The sequence below is a fragment of the Syngnathus floridae genome, chromosome 1, assembly GCF_059516105.1.
Source record: "Syngnathus floridae isolate MCC-2025c chromosome 1, RoL_Sflo_1.0, whole genome shotgun sequence".
In the NCBI taxonomy this organism is placed as follows: Eukaryota; Metazoa; Chordata; class Actinopteri; order Syngnathiformes; family Syngnathidae; genus Syngnathus; species Syngnathus floridae.
Window position 1 is genome coordinate 11,734,203 of NC_142413.1, and position 22,067 is coordinate 11,756,269.

The window sequence follows — 22,067 nt, forward strand, 5'->3', positions numbered from 1 at the left end:
ATCTATCAATCTACCTATACTGTGATGATCATGCCATACATTTGCACCTCTCGATGAATTCCTTGTTCTCCAATGGCTCAGACCATGGAGTCAGTTTGTGTAAGAATGTTTTCACATTGGACTGAGTTAGTCAATGCTTCATTGTTTCCACAGCCTTCATCCATCGCCAGAGTCAATATTTTTATCATTACTATTAAGAGTAAGATGTTAGTGGTTATTTGGTGCATCAAAAAAGCTGTCGCAAGGTTGTTTATTTTTAGACAGTGCTCCTTAATTGCTGCTTTATTTTAGCAGAGTCTGTGCACTTGTGCCAAGAAAAGAGTAAATTTCTTTGAGATGAGACCCTCTTAAAGTGATTTACATAAATTGTGTGAATCATGAGGAGCGCTCATTTGCCTGACAATAATGTGAGAGAGGAATACTGTATATTTACGAAGTTTGAGAAATTATTGTCTGAGCAGAGACGTCAAGTAGGTAGATAAGTCACCGTTTGTGTGCGCCTGATAGTATATTTCATCTGATTTTATTTTCTCACTTTGGCATCTTTGTCAAGAGTGTTTCATCAGCCCATAAATCAGTTGTTTGCTCCTATTTTCCTCATCTTAATATGACTTGTGCTTTTCTTATTCTGACCCGATTCCCTCATTTGATGGATGTATATCCCATAGTACCATAATTTAATATTTTTAGACCTGTATTAATGAAATAGACCCCTTCTCTAATAAGAGATGCAGTCAAAACTTAACATCCAGGTGCAATTGAAATGATGCCAAGACGAATAGACCTGAATCGATAATCAAGTGTAGTCAGACTTTAACTTGCATATAAAAGGAGAGGCTGCACTTATAATGAGGACGTTATGTCATGCCCAGCACAGTTAAATGCAGTGCAAAGCACACTGTAACTGTGCGCATGGGTGGAGCGTTTTTTTTTTTTTTTTTTCCTTCTGGTATTTTCCCAGATGCACGTAATTGCAAACGAGCATTTGTGTCGTAGTGGGTGTGAAGACAAGCAATTTGCTTCCCACCCTGTGGAAGTGGCTCATCTCATTCCCTCTAAATTGATCGCCACTTTCGGATGAGGTCAAGTTGGTCAGATTGGGCACTGATCACCACTGTGAAATGGGCAGAGATTGTGTCAGCCCATAGCTATGCCACCGCCTGTGGGCAATTTTAAAAACATCTTAAAGATGATAATATTAATCATGTGTCCAGTGAATTGATTTCTACAATGATCCAGAGGGTTTGGTGCATGCATTTGTTATATTTATGAATGAAATACAGTACATTCATATTCATCACACATAAGCTTGGTGTACAAAATCTGTCTGCTTGCACTTTGATAAAATCCACCAAAATCGTGTTCGACTTTGTCCTGCTTTTCGCAGGCATAAAATGTAGTTCCCGTTCAGCCACAAAAATGTTAGGTGTCACAGAAATCCCGGAATGCCCAACATGGTGCAGTCTGCGAAATAACAAAATACTCGATGTGCATCTGCACGGGAATCAGGATGCGTCAGTTTTTACGCCCGAGTGCACATGCCCTTCCTACAAAAATAGAGCCCTGAATGTGTGTCTGAAGTGTATCTTAATGCACTGTTTATTTGTCTAGTGGTGTATAACTGCACTTGAAAGTGCAGCCATGTACCTCGTAAAAATTGATGACAAATGCTACAATCTAGGATTTTACCTGCTAAATGAAGGAAAGTGGAGAATGAAATCAAGCATTTTCCAATAGAGTTTAAGTTATTGAAACTCTGAACATTGAATGCAACAAAATATGAATGAGAAAAGAAAAACAATACCCAAAACTGCAGCACGTTTTACACAAATGTTATATACACAAACTATATATTTGTTATACTATACGATTTGCACCGTCAAATTCACACTTTATCTTTGCATTCTCTGTCTGGATACTTTGGTCCATTTCCCATCTTTGAATATTTTCTCATCCCTCCATTTCTCAGTCTCTTTCTCTTGGTGTATGTATGTGTGTCTCGAGGATGAATTAGCAATGATGAGGTCACCGTGTTTCACATATTGCTGCCCTGGTCTTTGCATTAGCAACAGTGAATGGAAACGTTACAGCCCACGCACTGGCCCAGTAATTTGCCGTCATGTGACAAATGCAAATGTCATTGGAGTACACATTAAAGGAACGGGAATGACGTTCTCTTAAGTGATTGTGACGGCTACCATGTCCCTAAGCAACATGTAAGGTATGATTTAATGTAGTATAGCCTTGTTCTTTACACTGAGTTGTTTATGTTTATGTTATGTTTAGTTGTTTATTTATATATATATATATATATATATATTACTATTAACTTCTGTTATGTTAGCCCATCTATGATGATTAATGTAAGCATTAAGGATTGTAAAAGTACTCCTAGTGCTGCAGGAAAACATGCACAACAAATAAATTGTTTAAGCTACAGGGGTGAACCTGGGGGCCCTAAAAGTTGTGGTTTATAGTCCAAACATTACGGTACACGGATTTACTGTTTATTTACACAGCTGCCATGTCAATGAGTCTGTCTCTTTGAAATATTGTTCATTTAAATACATGTTAATGGGTTTAACCCTACGGCAGATGACATCTAGATTTAGAGTGTTCCTCTGGCCTCTCCGCAAAGGAGCCTACGCATCACCTACCTGTTCACATGGGCCTTGTGTGTGACGGCTCCTGTTACGAGAACAGCCCGGAAAGCCTCGTGTTGGGTGTAAATGTCTACAATTCAAGTAAATGGAAAAGTTTACTTTTGATAACAGAAATTCCATTTTCCCCTTCTCAAAGCTTATAGGTGTGATATTGTTGCTTTGACTTTGAGCCAACCACTTAGGATTCAAAGGTTCAGGGGAATTGGATGTGACACTCCATCAGTAGTTCAGTCAGCATTGTGTATTGTGATAGTTCCATGAGCAAAGGTACCTGATGAAATTCGGTAAGTGTGTTTGCAACTGGCTGGCTGTTGGGACCAGTCAGCAGCAGGTTGATGCAGCATGGAAGTAGAACGATAAACTCTACTGGAGAGATAGCTTTACTGGAACAGCTTGCACTTTCCTTTCCATTTTAGTACTTAACTTGCCTCAACTTCTGTTCCTCTTTCTACTAGTTTGTCAGAACTCTTTTCAAAGTTGATAAATTAGCCTACCCACTGTGAGCTGGAGTTAATCAGAACGGAAATTAGCCTCACCCACTGAATGATGACAAATGTCATAACAGTCCGTAGTTTAAATGTGCTCATTTAGTGTCTCGTTAAAATCACAGCATGGATAAAGAAGCGAGTTGTTTCCCCCCCTGTTTTTTCCATTCATGTTAATGGTCCACAGGTTCACATTCAACTCACATATCATGGAGCAGTTTCAGCATTCGCATCTAATCAAAGTGAGTGCAGTGTTCATCCCAGACTCACACTGTTCCAGTCTGCTTATATCAAGCTGCTGAAGTGTGAATCTATCAACTGGCCGGGTGACTCTTGCGGGATCCTGCACAGTGTCTAATCAGCCATAACCCTGGCAACTAACAGGCAAAAAAGTCAGTGACACAAGTTTATCATCCATGGATCTGCTTTACCTCCTCTTTGACCTCTATCAGATTTTTCATAAAATCGTTTTTCTGACGCATTGTTTCACCATCTCTTCTCCACCCGCCTCTAGCCAGGACTAGTCGTGTCACTTTCTCCTCCCTGCTTGAAATTCAGATGAGCAGAGTGTCAAGAGTGGTTATTGTCTAGAGCAGCTCATTCATTCCATAGGATGGAAGTGAGAACAGAGAATATGTTACGGCGTCATTCTACTAAGGAGGAAACTAATGGCCACTGGTACCATAACTGACATTTCTATCGTATTTGAGAATTCTAACAGTTATTGCTAAAAAAAAACAAAAAAAAAAAGTGAGGAGTGTGACCAAAAAGCTGTTGTTATGTAAATTATTTATTTAACGTTTATTCTGGTCATATCAATAGTCTTTTATCCTACATATAGTCATTGGAAAAAAAAGATATAGTGAAAATTTCTTTTGAACAAACATTGCCATGTGAATGATGTATATTTAGGAGACATGCTGGTACAAACATTCGAATATTTTTTCAAATCCATGCAGAGAGTCTTAGGGACACACTGGAGAAAAAAAATAAATTATAAGCAAAATAATTGTGTGCTCAATTTTTTTTCAGTGGTTTCCTAAGACTTTTCCTCACTTGCTTCCACCAGTTCAAAAACTTCAAATGTTTTGTGTCGTTTTGGTAAAATACCTACTCAGGTTTGATTTGTTGCAAAAAAGCACAATAAAAAAAAAAAAAAAATCTTTCACATTCATACCTTACAATTTCTTTAGCTGTAGCTTATCGTCTCTCGAGAAGAAGAAAAAATTGCCAATAAAGATGAAATTGCCAATAAAGATGTTGTTAATGATGTTAAACAAAGCTTCAACAACAACTGGAAACTACAATGTAACATAGTTTTTTAATCGCTCTCTCTTATGTAGACTCAATGTTAAGGCACAAGGTGAAGCAAGTTTGCTCACAAAGTGTCCTCAAGGAAGAATTTGGCCCTCTTTTGAATGTGTCTGCATGAGGGGGTCTGTCAAAAGAGATCTGCTGGACTCATGATAACTGTCGAGGGATTTTTCCCGCAGCAAATTCCAGACTCGATGCCGAGACTCCTCCACCCACACATATGCATATTTACATTTGGTATCTTTCCTGCTTTTCAGTACTTAGAACACCAATTTGTATCCAGCAGTTAGCTCTGGAATTGATGAAAAGCCCAGTGGGACGTTGCAGTTTTAGACGATTGTGCCAACCAGTCTTCCTGGCACTGCAGTCAGAGTAATTAAAGTACACAGTTGCTACTTTGATGGGTAACAAGATTTTAGGCAGTTTTAGTTAAATTGACAATTTCTGGATAACAGATGATACAAGTCATAATGTTACTGTCAAGTCTCTGGTGCTTCAATGCTATTCTCGAGCTTCTGGTGCTTGTCTCATGTTGTAGGTCATGATGACTAGATGAACACCTCAACTAATTAACATTCCTTCGCTTACTCCCACATCAGTGTGCATGATGCATATTTCTTGTGCGATGCATCACCCATCTCCACGTGCACATGGTTCCTTCTTTACAGAAATAAAGCCTCGTTTTGCTCATTAACAGCCAAGGGATATATATTGTCTGATAGGCTTATTGAAGGGTTGCCACCCGTTTCTGACAAAAATTCTGTAAATTTTGACCATTGAATCAACCTTTTCGTTTGTAAGCAATGGGACCCTTCGCACATCTAACCCAAGATAAAAATCACCCTTCTACCCTGCAATTGTATAGCTCTAATGAATAAAAATGACACTTACTAGTTACTTGTTTAGTTAATTGCTAATTTAATAGCGGGCCTTTAATATTTTGGTTTATTTTCAAGTTTTTTTTTTTTTTTTGTTGTGGGCACCTGGGGGCACCATTGGGGGAAAAAGAGGGGAAGGGCCCTTGGTGAATTCCAGAGTCCCACCATATGTTACTGCATCTAATAATTTGCACTGAGTTAAGATCAGGGGTTGTTTGAGAATAATTGTCAATTTTGTTGAACAGAGTCTGTGATTTATCGAAGTCAAATTCCTTGTTTTGCACGCTCAAACATGGCGAATAAAAACTCTTGAATCTTTTCACACATGTTCCGAATGTTGTTAGTCACCTAAATGTTGAACAGAGGCTGAGATCTACCGGAGTCAAATTCCTTGTTTGGCATGCCCTAGCATGGCCAATAAACTTCTTGAATCTTGAACCTTGAATTGGTACAAGGGTTTAGTAGGGGTGTCACACTCATTGTTGTCACGGGCCACGTTGTGCTCATAATTTACTTTAGAGGGCCATTATGGCTGTCAACCCAAATAGAGGTATGAATGTCTCATATTTTATACAGTATAAGCTACGCAACAAACTGATGAATAACTAATTTTGAAATCAGAGCGTCGTAAGAACATTTCTAATTTTCAAAAAGATGAATGGTAATAAAAATTGCTAGAAACATCTTGTCACGTCTTATCCCCAGCCGTGTTACTATGTGTCTCTGTCTTGGTTTCTGTCTGTGTGCTCGCCCCTCCCCTCCTGTGTGCCCATGATTAGTTTGATTATTCTCACCTACCTCTTGTTACCTGTCGTGTATATAATAAGTCCTGTCTGACCCTCCCGCCCCTTTGGGCCATTGTGTGTTGTTGTTGTCTTGATGTCTTTTTGGTTCCTGTTGTCGTTTAATGTCTTCATGTCCTTTGTGTCACGTCCCTGTCGGTTAGTCCTTTTGTTATGTCGTTAAGTCATGTCAGTTTGCCGAGTCTATTAGTTTGTTTTGCTGAATAAACCCTGGTCCAAGCTGCATTTGGTCGCCCTGCTCCGTCCGAACCTTGACACATCTCTATTTTTTAAGTGTGAAGACAACTTACTTAGTGTTGACACAAAGTCGATGCACAATTTGTCTTTGCCGGCCAAATATAATTACACTGCGTGCCGAATTTGGCCCGTGGGCCAGATTCTGACACCCCTGTTCTAGAGCAATAAGTTACATACATCCAAATGTGACCGGACATTAACTTTGTTCTTCTAATTTCTGATCACTGTGGTTCTGACGCTTGTAATTACATTTTGAGGCAGCAGGGGCTCCTGTTTCATCAAATTATACTGAGTGTAAGTGGTCATCCATCCATCCATTTTCTGTACAGCTTATCCATACTTTAGTTAGCAGGCAGGCTACACCATGTATTTAAATCATGTTGCCTTTTAGCCCATAAGAAAAAAAATTCATGTGCATCAACCATTTAATGTGACACAGTGAAATGAAATCATTACCTCAACCTAAATGTTGCCATGAATGTCTGATTTGACATCATTTCCCATTGTGGTCCTAAGATCCAACAGCTGGCACCCTTTTTTAGTTTTGCATTTCATTTATATGGAGTTAAACGGCAACTGCACCAGGCACATCAATTTGCATAGTAATACGTAATAAATCATTCAGATTCCTCCTCGACTGGAAAATCAGAGAGTAGTAAGAACTGACATCCCTTAAAAGTAGCAACCTTTCAGATCCGGATATATCCGTCTGTCTGGGTAGTAATAAGTTCACATGGATACATACATACATTTACGTTTACGGAAAATAAAAAGGTCACGATGATAATAAATAACATTGAATGTAGTTTGATCATTATGCTGGAAAATTTAATCAGTTCAACTTGAACAAACTCCATACTCTTAACAACATATAAATGACATTTGGACCATAATGGAAAAATATACAATAATTGTCTTAAATATTTTTGGAGTAATCATGCAATAAGTAAAATTGAATGACATTATCCTACATGAATAAGACCACAGACTACTACAGATTGATTGGTCAGCCGTGTGTAAAACCCCCACTTCACTTCACTTCAATGCTACTACCCCGTGAAATTAATTTACCATCGATTTGCGCTCTGACCTGCAGAGATTTGTGAAGTAATGAAAAAGCAGATAAGACTCTTTTGTACGGCTATGGTGCCATAATGAAAAAGCAGATAAGGCTATGGTGCTGTGCTATCTAATTGATGCTTATAGTTCAAAATGTTAATGATGTTGGATCATGTCAACTGAGGGGAACAAATAGACAGATCTCTCAGTGCATGTGCACTGACATCTCATGTCCATATTAAAAAATGACATAGTCGACTCAATTCCAAAGAAGCAGTTTCCTCTTACATGACACAAATTATGCTATTTCTTCGTGCGGTGATTCACAGTGATGATATATATAACTCGAGGTACTTTCAATTTATTATAGCAGTTGTTTGGAAAAAAGGATAGCTCGCTATAAAGCCAGCATGTGTAATGAATCGGTATCGTTCAAGGGTTTTTCATTGAGATATCTAGGAAGCAGTGAAATGAACGTAAAAATCGATCTCTTGAAAACAAAATCAATTGCTAGAAATTATTTAATTAGGGCCATTATTCATGAAATAGTGTTCCACTTCCAAGTTAGGAATTGTGCTGCTTACAGTTTTTTACAGTGTTCTCTTTTCCCTGCAGCAGGTGTCAGGTAATTTATCAGTGGTATAACATTCAAGCACTAGTAATGATGTAAAAGGTAGCACGTTGAAGGCTTCATGACAGCCCTGAAGTAAATCTGAAATCTGGCTCTAAGCAGATTGAACAGGCTGAACTGAGCCCGCTAAACTTTGATTAGACATAAAATAAAACTGACAACATCCAACATCAACATAGGCCTACGCCTACTGCAAGCAGTGCAGCTTAGAGAAATGCAAAGAAATAGCAAAAACAGGCTGTTGGTAATAAATGACAGTAAATCCCCCTCCATTACAGGTTTGGGTTTGCTATTTTTGTGAATTTTATCCGGTATATTAAATAATGCTTTATGTTGCTCTGATGATCATCTGTTCAGGATGTACCATAATTTCCGGACTATAAGACGCACCTGTTTATAAGCCGCACCAGCTAAATTTATGGGAAAATCTTGGGTTTTTTTTTCATATATAATCCGCACCATACTATAAGCTGCATGTGTTTTAATGTTTAATGACCAGTCGTAAGAGAATATACACAAGGAATGATTGTCAGGCATGGTTGGTTCTTTGGGGACGCATACATTTTATTAACATAAACTTTATTGAGAAAGATGGAGGAGCTATGCAAACATACAAATATGTATAAATCTTCATTCGCTTAGTTACATTTAACTAGCGAGCTAAACGTACAGCTCCAGAGTAGACATGACCGGGAAATAAAGAAAGAAAAGGGTAATGCAACAAGATGTCATCAACAATAGCCCAGTGCCCTCCAGTGACCAGAAGAAACCTCTGCAGACCATGAGCAGCTCTCGTTCCTTCGTTAAGAGCCAAATCGACTGCTTTTAACTTAAAAGCGGCATCATATGCATTTCTTTTGTCCCCCATAATGAGGGTTTGTGTATAAAAGCTTCCTTTCTTCAGTAATGTCCGTCTTGATCTCGTTCTGTCTCTTCTTTGTCAATTATACAGCACTATTTGCCTGGTAGACAGACATGAGATCAACATACCACTCTTCTCTCCAGTGACCGTGTGTCTGGTCACATATTCCTCCGCCCAGCAAAGCGGTGCCGCACAACAGTGGTCCACAGCCTTTTTACGAGCGTATAAGTGTAGTGTAGTCATCACAAAAATCATGAAAAATCCATAGATATGCCACACCAGACTACAAGCAGCAGTATTCAAAGCTTGTGCAAAAAGTAGCGCTTTATAGTCCAGGAATTACGGTAATTGCATTCTTGACCAGATGATAGCAGACAACTTACTCTGAGATGACGTATGTTTAAAAGAAGTTACCCACAGCTGGAGTTCATTCTTGACAGGTTCAATCATGTGCCATAAATGCTATAAAAATGTTCCTTACCTGTTGTGGGGGTGGTCTGGAATGTAACCCCCGTGATGGTGAGAGGATTATTGTACTGCAATTTCATTCAACAACTGTTAGCCTATAATATTACTTATACATGTAAGTCAGTGCTTCTAATAGACCAGCAAAGACCACCTTGCTGTCCCTGACAGCACTGGACAGTAGAGGAAACAGAGCTAAGATTCAGCACAAACAGCTTTTCTGCCCGTATACATTTCAGTAGTTCTGCAACAATCTATACGGTGGGCCTGCAGACTGTTTAATTCCTTTGAGTACCAATGCACTGGCTGGTGTGCAGTTTTGTACCAGTGGTGGTACAGTATTGTGAGGCACATTCACAGATTTCATGGTGACGAAACAAAAAACACATGTCTGTAAAGGGTGAAAATCTATCTATTTTTTCATATATATTATCATATCATTTGTGCCACTGTGCACAGTTGGGCTCAACTTGCACCTCCAAAAACAAGTTGGTCATCACATTGGCAGAGAGTTATCCCAGATCTACGTGCCTCACAGTTATAACAAACATACGTCACCATATGCAAGTTTGTTTCCAAAGCAGCTCATGTTGGCTGTCTTCTTGCCGTGAAAATTCAAGTTCAATCCATAAAAGAATAAAGTAGAGGACTTGACAGGGATTTCGTGATTGTTCATACTTTTGGGCGATGACCAATGCTTTGGGGGGAATAATAATCTGCACAAACCTAATTTCTCAGACTGATCCCCATCGAGGTGTGGCAAAACATGAGACCACCCTGCTACCTGACATGAATAATTCTCTATCACTTCCTTTTTATGTTCTGGTCCTCCCGTGAGCTCCCAAAATGTAAAAGTTAATTTGAAACTGAATATCATTTCTTCCAGGTGCATGTTAATCACAACTTTAGAGGGACGGTGAACTTCAACTACACCGGAGAGAGGAAGTCATTATGTTGGATTTCACGGTCTCTCTAAAATTGTGATGGGCATGTACTAAAAAATATATTTCAATTGCAAATGAAAACGATATGTGTGCAATATACCGTACTAGTCTTCAGCTCAGAGAGATTCCCACTAGTGGTGTTGTTCCTTCTCCCTCCCTCTCCGCAAAGCCCTCTTCATATCACCGTGTTTACCGCCTGTTGACATGGAAAATATTTTAGGGTGAAATAGCAATGATTCATATATACACAGCCTCTCTCTCTGCTCCTGTTTGTCTTTAAACTTAATGTTTTCCACAAATGGTGTATATAAGCCATGTTTAGAAAGGGGAGAACACTCACAGCCTTACTCTACAAGACCTGACTGGGATGGATACTGCATTGCCTGGTAAAGATATTTGGAGTTGGCTCAACTGGAATATATTTGGAGACTAACCTGATTGGTTAGGTTTTAAGGATTTTTTTCTATTTAGTAGACTTTATCCAGAATGCTACTGTACTCTGAACTTTTTTTTTTTTTAATTAAAAAAAGGTTTGGGCAATTTCATGATTCGAATCCAAGCTATGGTTTAGGACATTTACATTTTCCATTGACCTTTAAAGGACACAAAACTTGTGGACTCGGGGCAAGGTATTTGGTGCTTTCATCACCTGCGTACGTGTGTCTGGAGTGTGTTTGCGTGTTTACACATAACAGTAAGCTGGTAAATCCTGGGCCCACTCCTGAAGCACTGAGCATGACCACATTTCTCCAGGCTTGACGTTCTCCCCTGACGTTTACTAAACAGCCTTGATAGGGCACGGCTGTTTTAGTAAAAACAGGAGGTGCATGGGTGTATGTTTTGGGTTAACATGGTACCAGGAAATTTAGCATTTCAATTCAGATCATTTTGAAGCAAAGAAATCATTTATTTTGAACAGTTTCACGAGCTGTCTCATCTTACAATCTCTACCAAAATAGGTTTTTAATGCTGCCAAAATGCAAGCAGATCCTTCAAATGGTTTCCTCTTGCTCTGCAGCAAAAAAGATAATCGCTCCTCTCATAGTTTATGATATAAACATCACACACAAAACACTTGTGTGGGTGAATTCCGTTACTTCGGCAGGTGTGTGTGAGACTGCCACGAGCCAGGCGGCAGGTGGGGGAGAGGATTTATTAGATTTTAATCACTTTACTGTATTGAGCAATAATTCCACTGCCTAAGGCGAGGAAGGTGTGGGTGTTAGATGCTCCCTGGGCTGTGCCTCCGTCATAATGTATAACAAGTATGTCAAAGAACCATTTCTTGGCTTGGCTTGTTCCTCGTCATTTGAATGTAAGTTTCATACGTTTTGGGCCCAATTACATATTATTTAGTTAACAGGAATTTCCTCACTCAATGAATTCAAATGAAACTTGGCACCGAGTTCACATGCGCTCAGCGTAAAAAACGGTGCATCTTAATTTTCATGTCAGGGCAAGTTGAGTTTACCGCTTTTGCAAATTTGGCAGACCAAGCTGGGTGTTCTGGCCAAGGGCATAGTGGCCAGGGTGACACAACAACTCAATGAGGGGTGGCAAGGGCCATGCATATACCATCCACAATCAGGGCTTCATGAAATAAAATTCATATATATCCAAAGCAATGCCCATCATATTTAATATCTAGCATGAACAATTTAGTGAAATTAAAATGTTTTGCTGATCTTAGTTTACGAGATAAGACCATTTTTTTTGCCGTTTTTGTGTACTTCTATCTCACACACTGATTCACTAGCTAACAGCCAATCAGAGTGATCATTTGTCAACTACGGCCGATGACCTTTTGCATAGTACGATCAATGCCATCAAACTAAAAAGCACAGAAGCTCTCTTAATTGTAAACAATGATTCATTTTTCAGTTCTCAACGTAGCTTTATACTTAGGTTTGTTTCCGCTTGCATTGATGATGGAAATATGTGTGTATTTAATTTTCAAGTATTCCCCCAAGTCTGCAAGTGAAGCATTATATTTTGCATGATTAGAATTACATTAATCCTCTTTATTTTAATCAGAACTCATATCCTGCTCTGAAATCAGAACATATGCCAATTTCATAATGCTGATCTTTTTCACCTTTTTCACCTTAATCCCGTAAATTCTGGTTTCTGCAGATCTTTTTCTCTTCCTCTCTATCTTCCCTTCTTTGTTTCTTTTTCATTCTGTGTTTGGTGTAAATTGATGTCATGCTGCCTGTGTTTCAGGGTAAATAAAGGCCTCAGGCTGAAATTTATCAGTAGGTAGTTTACTGCATATTTTTATTTTCAGGAGTGCCAAAGTGTACTGTACCCTACCTGTGCATGTGATTCGACCACAGTCAATGAATAAAGTTTGACACGCATATAAATTGTGTTTTCTATGTCATGATCCTGATAAATCTGACCCAGTGTCATTTCATATGATTATTTTAAATGTTTCCAAATACGGCAATATCATCTAATGAAAATAAAACCTCTCTGAATCTATGTGTGTTTTCATCTGTTTCTTGCAATTTCAATGTTGAAGAAAAATACTACAATTAACAATTATGACCCACACTGCTATCAGTCAAATGGTGTAGCAGTCAGTTCCCACGTCAGCATGGTTGACACTTGTGGCAGTTGAATCAAACTGTATCCAGTCAGCATTCCATACAGAGTCACTGTGACTGTTTAGTTGTTTAGTCGGGGGAGGCGGGACAGCATGGGAATGGGAATTTTTATCATTTCTACAAATCTGTCAAACAATTCATCACACAAAGATCAAGTTTCAGCGACCCGCTGCTTCCACTCTGCAGGTCATCATATTCCCGAGCACAAACGTTGTGCTTAATATGTATTGTAGTCTACATTTGGTTCTTGTTCCTTTTATTTATGTATTTATTCCACAACATAAATAAGTGAGAAATGCAACTGTCAAAAGTATTTTATTCATATCAAAAGGACAACATAATATTTACCTTACATTAAGAATACATTAGCATGTGTAATAACAACCAACAAAGGATTCAGATTAAAAGACACATAGACATATTTACAAAGAGCATATATATGACTCCGGAAGATCATCAGATCAGATTTAGGAGACAACAAAACAAAACAGTAATGGTTCACATGAATATAATATGTAGACAAAGCTGTAATTTAACCGCTCATCTAAACTGCTGCCTGGACGTTGTATTTGTGTGATACCATCAGGGAATCACAGAGAGTAGAGTGGAACAGACCGATGTCAGCAGATCAGATCTCAGATCAGTTAAGAATGACTCAGCTCTGATAGAGACAAGCTTTGGTAGGGATAAAAGCTGATTTGGTAGTTTCAGACAGTTTCTGCTCTTTGCTGCTGACTCGGATGTTTCTGTGGGAATCTAAGGTTTTTAAATCTGTTGTCACATGCTTTTGTGACCTCAACTGTCTCTGTCAGCGCAAACATGCTTAGTGTATGTGTGTTTGTGTGTGTGTGTGTGTGTGTGCGCGCGCGTGCGTGGGTGTGTGTGTTAGCCTCTCAAAGTGACAACTAATGTCTACTGCAAAACAAAACTAATTTCTGTGAAATGTCTCGTCTGTACCAATCAGTTCAATGTAAAATTACACTTCAGTGCCCTCGCGTTGATAGATGATTCCTGTTGAGCCCAGTGGGGGATAGAAGGACGCATTGTACTGGCTGAGGATGGGACTAGTGTACCCCAGTGAAGAGTGGGTGGGTGAAGAGGAGAGCATAGGGGGCGCTTGCACCTGTGGAAGCCACTCTCGCCCAGCAGAGTTTGGAGAGTAGCTATTAAAACTCGCAGCCTGTGGAAGCCTGTGTGGCCCATCGATAGGGAGGTTGACTTGCAGGGGTCTGCTCAATGCATCACCTCCCACATCATTGGGTGATCCAGCGGACACTCCAGACATCTCAGACAGGAAGCTGCTCAGACAAGGTGCAGCACTGGATGATGATGGCGAAGGAATTCTTTCTGGCGTTTGGGAGATGTTAAGGGAAGAGTTGGCAGAGTGTTTGGGGCTGCCCCTCTCACTTTCACCTGACTCTGCGGCTCCTGAACTACCGTCGACTCCAGAGAGGGAGTCAGACTTCCTCTTCCTTTTGCGACGGAAGTTTCCATTGTCGAACATCTTTTCACAGTTTGGATCGAGTGTCCAGTAGTTGCCCTTGCCTGTTAAGTGACATTCGGCAAAAATGTTAACGACACAGGATGTACAATGAAAAAAAAAAAAAAAAAAACGAGAAAAACAAATAAAAATATTATTCTCAAAGTATTACCTGGATCGTCTTCATCTCTTGGTACTTTTTTGAAGCAGTCATTTAGCGACAGGTTGTGTCTGATGGAATTCTGCCATCCTGCTTTACTCTTGTTGTAGAAAGGAAAGTTGTCTGCAACATACTGATATATCTGACTCAGGGTCAGCCGACGGTCGGGTGCTCCGTGGATAGCCATGGCGATGAGAGCCGAGTAAGAATAAGGCGGCCTGACGAGCTTCATCAAGTCTTCTTGTGAGGGGAGGGAGAACCAGCTCAACTCCCCTCCTGGGCCTCCTGCTCCAGCTGAGCCCAGGTAAGGCCTCTGCATGCCATAGTGCTGTGGGACGAAGGGAGGGCCCGGGTTCCCGGGTGGACCGTTGGAAGTCAGGTACGATGGTGTGTTGAGCCCGGGGCCGTTGAACCAAAGGTAAGGGTTTGGGGACGTGGTGCTGAAGTCACCCAGCTCATAGGAGGTCGGTGTGGTGCGCTGAGGACTTGGCAGGGATGGCGGAGGGTAGTAACAGTCACTGTACATGCTGAGTTCAGGGGGCTCCTGGCCAAGGCTCGGAAACTGAGGGCCGCAACGTGGAGGAGACTGTTCCTGGGCCTCAAACGCAGACATTGTCGTGGCGGTGTTTCTTCTTACCTTGAAGAGAGCCTCTTTAACCTTCAGTTTTCTTGGCGTCTGTATCAAAATCGTTCTCCGAGTTCTGTTAAAGCTCTTGAAGGTAGTGATCTGATCCGAATGGTGTTGTCTGTTCTCTTTGCTTGTCAGCTTTGCCCTTGCTCTATGTTCAAATGTCACCTGTCATACCTGCTATATTTGTTTCTCAGGAAACGCCCCCACTCTCATTTGATTGGTTCTTTCCTTAGGTGAGTAGCCCTTTTTTTCTCCTTGGGATCGTACAATTGCTCCAGGCGTTTTGTTTGCCCTTGCTCAAGACTATTTTCTTAAAACTTAAACAGTTATTTCAGTCATTCTCATTTTATTGCGCAAATTGTTCTAAAAATAAAATTTACTTTTTTTATACAAAGATTAGTAAATGTAGTAAATGTCTTGTCAAAATGGATTTTGGCCATCAAAGTGAATGGAACATTCCGCAATTTGTATGTTTATTGCTTCACATATTGACAACCCGTTTTAACAGGCACAATTATATATCTGGAACAAGGTTGGAATTAACATAATTTTATCATCTTTTAAATTTTTTATTGTAATTTTCAATTGTTTTATTTTATGTGTGATATTTTTAGATAGATAGATAAATTGTTTTTACTCATTATCAAATTAATGTAATTTAATTGTGGGCGTGGTTTAAGTGTATTTCAATAAAGTTCAGTGTGCGACTGTCCACCATTGTCATAGCTGTCGACTGCCGAGGTCTACTGACTGACCCTAAAACCTCGCCTAACGTAAATTGTGAGACTTTTTATTTGATTTGACTAAACAATATTTATCCTGAGCCTGCTATCTGAGACTTAATTCGGCTGTTTCTCCGAATAAATTGTCAAAAAGGCGTGGATATTGGTGAAGCTAAAATGACCTAGCAACCTAGCATGATACATTTATGTCGTCTATAGACGTCGGCGTCATAATCCAAAATGGCTGAACGATGTCTTGTTGTGTTAGAATCTATTTGTGGACTTGTCGGTTTGTTCGGCAGATGGCCAACTCTACATTGCCTTCTGGGGACCTAACAGGCGTTGAAAACCCGTTGGAACTCGACGAGGATTTGGAAAGAATGATTGAATACATGGAAAACATATCTGGTGCGAAACGTGTGGACTTTAACGGAGTATCGTTAAACTCGGGGACATTTTGTCGGTCTGAGTCTAGTGCAGTGCAAGTCAACTACAGTTCTGTCCACCCGTAGCGCATCTGACGCTGATGGCCCACGAGATGGCGGCTCTGCGGACCAGCCCCGAATGTTGGGGTTCAATGCTGCTTCTCGAGGAGGCTCATCGCAAATGCTCCAACGCAGTCGGAGGGAGCCGGCTGCTGGAACCAGTTCCCACTGACACGCCACACACTCAGATGTGAACTTTTCAATCCTCTGTGTTGTTCATATTTCCTAATACTAACCGACATGTCTACACACTCACTTGTTAATACTGTATGTACTTCATTGTAAGACTGTCATTCAAATATGTTTAAAAATTCTAATAAAAGTACACGTTCAGACTAAAAATATGGTCTGCCTTTGATTTATGACAGCCAATAATCATAATCGTTCAGACACAATTTTACAAAGTGAAATGTAACATTTAAGTAATTTCCTATTTTTCCCCCCAGATGAATAACACAGGGTCAAGCACTGAGCAGAGTTCGTCAGCCACCCACATTGATCTGGAATATATCCTCAGAGAGTTGCAGTCGCTGTCTGACTGCATGGATCAACTGGCAGGTATGGGTGATTATAATGTCAAGTAAGCATCAATTATGTCATTAGAATGAGGATGACACTGATGATTATTTGTCAAGTATGCAAATCACAAGGCATAACAGTTTGCCCTCGATGTGCAATGCGATAGCCACATGTGGCTTACAGGTGTCCAACTGCTATGCAAGTTAGCCACGCTCAGAGGCGTCAGATGTGCAGACTTGCATTGTTATACATGACAGCTGTCAGATTGTAACCCCCTTGTGGGTTAGACTGAAGTAACTGAAGGTTTGCTCAAATGCCTTATCCATCAAGCAGGATGTTGTGACTTGTTCTCTGCCAAGGGGGACAGATACAGTAATAAAATTAAAGTGTGGCATCAGTAAAAATGTCTTTTCCTCAACAGCTCCAATCAAAGAAGCCACAAGATTTGTTTAATCCCAAACGTTCTACATTCAATACGGAAAAAAAAAACTGACAGGAACATGCAGTTAAATTAAAGGGACCCTGTGCTCCTTGCTATTACTTATATGTACACTCTCCAGCCACATTAGCAATGTCTATTCAATAATATCAGTAATATGTTTAATGATGTATATTTTTTTAATTTCTATCACATAAGTGTCAATGTTGGGGTTGCTTTACCCTGCCTTGAAGGCAAATCACCCTGTATGCTGCAGGCCAGTGTATGGCGAAGGATCATAGAGATTAAAGTTATTTTTACCTTAAAATTCACACATACGTACTATACAGGAAGGACGCCTGGCTGCTATTTGAGGCATGAATGCATAGTGATTTTTACTGTGATAGTCTGTAAAAAACCTGTTTATAAAATGACACGTGGCTTGTATCCTAGCTGCATGTCTAATTCCTAACAAAACAATCTGTGTCAAAATCGCAAAAAGAATACAATGAGTTATCATCAACACAGCCAAACAAAAACACTTGCTGTTGTATATCTACGGTCTTCTTCGCTGCCTTCTTCGTTTTCTTCTTAGTCTTCTTTCTGGCTGCCGCGAGGACTGTTTATCTTTACCTTGCAACAGCAACGTGTGCAATATAACCGACCCAGATTCTACAATAGGCCACAATGCACTGTGAGATTTTGGTTTGGTTTGGTTTATTCCAATATGAAACTGATATACACTAGCATAACATAAACAAGCAAAGAGAAAAAGAAAAACAATCTTCTTTAGGTTGTTCCCATTAGGGGTCGACAATGCTGGCAATCAATAACCCTCATTCCTGTATCTCGTAAAAAAAGAAGTTTTTGAATTGGTTTGTTTGAATATTCTCTGTGCTCATCCCTTAACCTATTTCCCTCAACCACAGTTTGACACCACACACCAAAAGACTAAAACTTCCTGTGCTTACTCTTAATTTTGAAATGGAATCTACCTCTCAATTTATAGCCCTCTCTTTCAATGAACAACTTCTGAATATTTGTTGGTAGCAAATTATGTTTTTGCTTTGAATAAGTTCTTTGTTGTTTGCAGTTCTATAATGTCTCTGAATTTTAAGACGTTTGATCGGAAAAATAATGAATCGGTGTGATGCCTGTAACCTGGTTATCCCGATTGCTTTCTTTTGCCAAATCATGTATTGAATTGATGTAATTATCTCTGCAAACCTCAACACAATAACATATATATGGAAGAACTATTGAAGAGTAGAAAATCCAAAATGACCTGTTTTGCTTTGTTTAATAATGCTATGCATCTTTAGATCTCGGTCTGTAAATATTTGATGTGATTTTCAATTAATTTTCTCACCCATCATTACCCCAAAATTTGATTTTATTAAGTTTGTCAATAGTCACCCCATCCAAAAGGATCTGTAATTTTATGTCGTTTTTACAGTTCACCCAAAAACATTATTTTATTTTTACTCGAGTCTAATGCCAATTTATTTATATCAAACCATTGTTTTACTTTAATAAATCCTGTGTTAATGTCCTGCTTTAGGAGTTGTAAATTATTGCCATAACAAAATTCTTAGTATCATTTGTAATAAATAAATTCAACACATTTGACGTCTTACATAAATCATTGATAAAGAGAATAAATAATTTGGGGCCTCGTACTGACCCCTGAGAGACATCAGAATGTCCAAACATGTTGAGTGTAAATCACCTAGCTTCACAAACTACCTTTTCCCAATACCACATAAAATGTCATGTGGGTTTTTTTTTCATACCAGTGAATATTCCAATCGTATAAAGTTTTTGTTCCAGTGAATTAGTGACTTCTTCTATGGACTCTGTTAAAGCGAATGATGTTCTATTTGATGTGAATCCATAATGACCTAATAATTTGTGTAATTTGTGTCTGAGCAATAAATAATCCATTATCCATGTTTTCAATATATTATTGTGTTGTAAAATAATTGAATGGATGGCAACAAAACATTTTGAGAAAAGTATAGTGTACAATAAGCACTATATAAATCTTTTGCAATTACTCTTCAGGAAAACCTTTATTTATTTTCCGGGAAATATGTATCTGTTTGTGCATACATATCTTTAAATGTGTGCAACACTCAAGTTGTTTATTTCTAAGATTGCTTAGCTTGAGAAACTCAGACTGTTTTTCTTTTCTCTCTCTTTTTTTTTTTTTTTCCACCTGCAGTACAAACCCAGCTCAGGCAATGCGATCTAATCGTTTGTGTCGGCCAGCCTGACAAGTTGGGACACCTGAAAATCCTGGAGGCGCCTCAGCAGGCGCTGCAAGCTTTTCCGGGAAACAACGTAAGACAGCAGAGGTCATCTTCGAATAACTCAGACAAGTCAACTAGCGCAGTAGATGCTGTTTGTTTGTTTTTTTTGTTGTTGTTTTTTTTGCAAAAGGTATTTCATACTGTAAAACATTATTTACATGGCAACATGAGGAGACATGTTTTTCTTTTAAGGTTCTCTGGGACAGCCCCCATGTATGGACATAATTTGCATATAGAAACACATGTATGTTGTTGGTGCAGGACACAATCCTGCAGGGTACTGCAGACCTTTGTGGCGTGCATGTGTGTGTGTGTGCATGCGCATGCGTGTAATGGGTAATCGTCTCCTTTACCCTGGGGAATCTTAGCATCACTAAAGTGCCCACAAAAATCTGACTTTGACCTAATAATTCAGTGCTACACTCGTCGACAACCATCAAACATTGCCTATGGCATGCACACTTTTCAGTTTGCATTGAATGAACGGCCACAATGTTTTTCTCCCTGATCTGGGTTTCATGTTTTCCTCCCTTTCTTTGCTTTTGTGGTGGGATGGCAGGGAGTTAAGTTGCCTTGGTTACTGCTCTTAAAGCTGTAAACTGGGTGAGGTTTGTAGCAGTGATCATAGTAATGAATTTGAGAAGCATCATGGTGTGAGAATGCCTCACATAGGCTCAAACACACACACATCTGAACCTACATAATGTAGATTTTAAATGTGTCTTTTTTATATTTACTGTAACTTGACTGCGAAAGACAAAGGATGACACACGTGTGAATTTTTTTCTCCATACCAGTTGGAAGGCCAACCCTGAAGCTACCATAAAACCAAGACACCGCAAGGACGACATCAATTTGACTGGATGGCAAGCCAGGTAGTAACTTACAAAGACTGGTCTCTGTTGGAGTATTCTTTTGACAACACCACCATCTGCTGTTCGTTTTCTCAAAGTTCATAGGTTAAGCTTGTCAAAAGTATTTGCATTGTGAATTCTTTGTATAAAATGTTTGTAAATTCCCATATATTTGTTATGAAAGCTGGGCTCCATGTTAATTTCTGTGCCTTGAGGTATACAGTGCATTTGAAAGGAGTGTTATTGTTAGACAAAACTCTGCATATATAGATGACAATAAAGCAGTTAAATTCCATAGAGCCTCTGCGCTCCATCACCTGGCCTCTCTGCTCTCAGCCCTCCAGTTGCTTTCCAAGGCTGGAAGTCCCTTATTTTCAAGGGCGCCAGACTTTGTTCCTTTCCGCTTATTTTACAGGTGCAACCCCATGAGGGTCAACGTCGAGTGGAAATGTTTTGATTGCGACTTTCGAGATCTGCACAATACTAAAAATTACATTACAGTAGAGTTCCAATTTTGTCAATAATTTAATGTCAATACTATTTTGTGCAAAGATATGCAGGCTACTTTGCTTCTGTTTACATTTGATAGTTTTCTGTAGCAGTTCTAATGGATGCATTTCTCATTTGATACAGGGCTGTATAATAAAGTGAGAAAAGGTCAGTAGTCATGGTGTGTGGTATAATTTTGGACAGAATAACTGAAAACATATGGTACATTGTGTTTTAAAATGGTCTGTATTGTGATTTTTTTTTCATGTCGCACTGCACTAATTTGGGATGTGAATAATAAACAAATCAGTTGAAAAAAAGAAAATGATCAATCCTGCTTTAGAATTGGAACTGCAGCCAAGAGTCTTGCACTGACATCTTTTGGTCATTGTTGGTAATGTCCACCTTTTTTAAAAAAAAAAAAAAAAATCACTACATCTTCAGTAGTGATTAAAAGTGATTGGGTTTCGATCAAGTTCAAATTAATATAATTTTGTGAAGCATATTGTTTGTGTTTTGTGCATGCAGCAATTGAATTAACAAAGTCAATTTTTTACTCACCTGTTATTGTTATTTCTATGGGCTGTAATTATTGCAATGAATTGGTATAGCAGTGAAACAGTCAGTAATGTAAAGTGATGACCACATGCAAGCATATCTTCATAAAAATAACAATTGCGCTTATTGCCCACCCAAATCTCCTCGTTGCAGACCTTTTGTTTGGTGATTATGAGCTATTAAAAGTTGCTGTGACTCTTCACTGTTAGTATTGTTGTCATACAAACCGGATCTTATCATTTTATTCTAAATCACAGCATTGCCTAAGTCCAATCTGGTATCCCGGCACAGCGAGACTTGTCTCTTTGTATCTCACACGTAGGTGATAGAGGAGGGTGGCGAGGGAGGGGGGTGATCAATCAATGGTGTGATCCACCCCCAAGACCCTCAAGCCTGTCTGAGTGTATACATGAGTCCTCCTGGGGGGTCTTTGTGATGACCCCCCCGCCCCCATCTACTGTTGTACTCTACTGTTCTGATTTTGAAACG

General features: G+C 39.4%; 2 protein-coding genes across 3 annotated transcripts; one reads left to right on the forward strand and one right to left on the reverse strand.

The window, feature by feature from the left end:
* Positions 1-13,249: 13,249 nt before the first annotated feature.
* Positions 13,250-15,372, reverse strand: foxi3b (forkhead box I3b). Its single transcript, XM_088387507.1, has 2 exons — positions 14,603-15,372; positions 13,250-14,495 (listed from the first exon to the last, which is right to left on the reverse strand). Exons 1-2 carry the CDS (start codon positions 15,201-15,203, stop codon positions 13,927-13,929), a joined length of 1,170 nt encoding a protein of 389 aa, XP_088243633.1. The 5' UTR covers positions 15,204-15,372; the 3' UTR covers positions 13,250-13,926.
* Positions 15,373-15,883: 511 nt separating this feature from the next.
* On the forward strand, positions 15,884-16,770 carry syce3 (synaptonemal complex central element protein 3). Of its 2 annotated transcripts, none has more exons than XM_088391224.1 (3): positions 15,884-16,001; positions 16,246-16,351; positions 16,456-16,770. In XM_088391224.1, the coding sequence occupies exons 2-3, from the start codon at positions 16,246-16,248 to the stop codon at positions 16,620-16,622; spliced, it is 273 nt and encodes a 90-aa protein (XP_088247350.1). In that variant the 5' UTR covers positions 15,884-16,001; the 3' UTR covers positions 16,623-16,770. The 2 variants fall into 2 exon arrangements, with proteins under 2 accessions (XP_088247350.1, XP_088247360.1); XM_088391234.1 differs by having other exon boundaries at positions 15,925-15,994.
* Positions 16,771-22,067: the final 5,297 nt, after the last annotated feature.

Bases quoted from the DNA above. Each gene is read 5' to 3' on its own strand.
- foxi3b (XM_088387507.1), bottom strand. From the start codon at position 15,203: ATGTCTGCGTTTGAGGCCCAGGAACAGTCTCCTCCACGTTGCGGCCCT. The intron at 14,496-14,602 runs GTAATACTTTGA...GTCACTTAACAG, and splicing joins AAGAGATGAAGACGATCCAG to GCAAGGGCAACTACTGGACA.
- syce3 (XM_088391224.1), top strand. From the start codon at position 16,246: ATGGCCAACTCTACATTGCCTTCTGGGGACCTAACAGGCGTTGAAAAC. The intron at 16,352-16,455 runs GTGCGAAACGTG...GTCCACCCGTAG, and splicing joins ATACATGGAAAACATATCTG to CGCATCTGACGCTGATGGCC.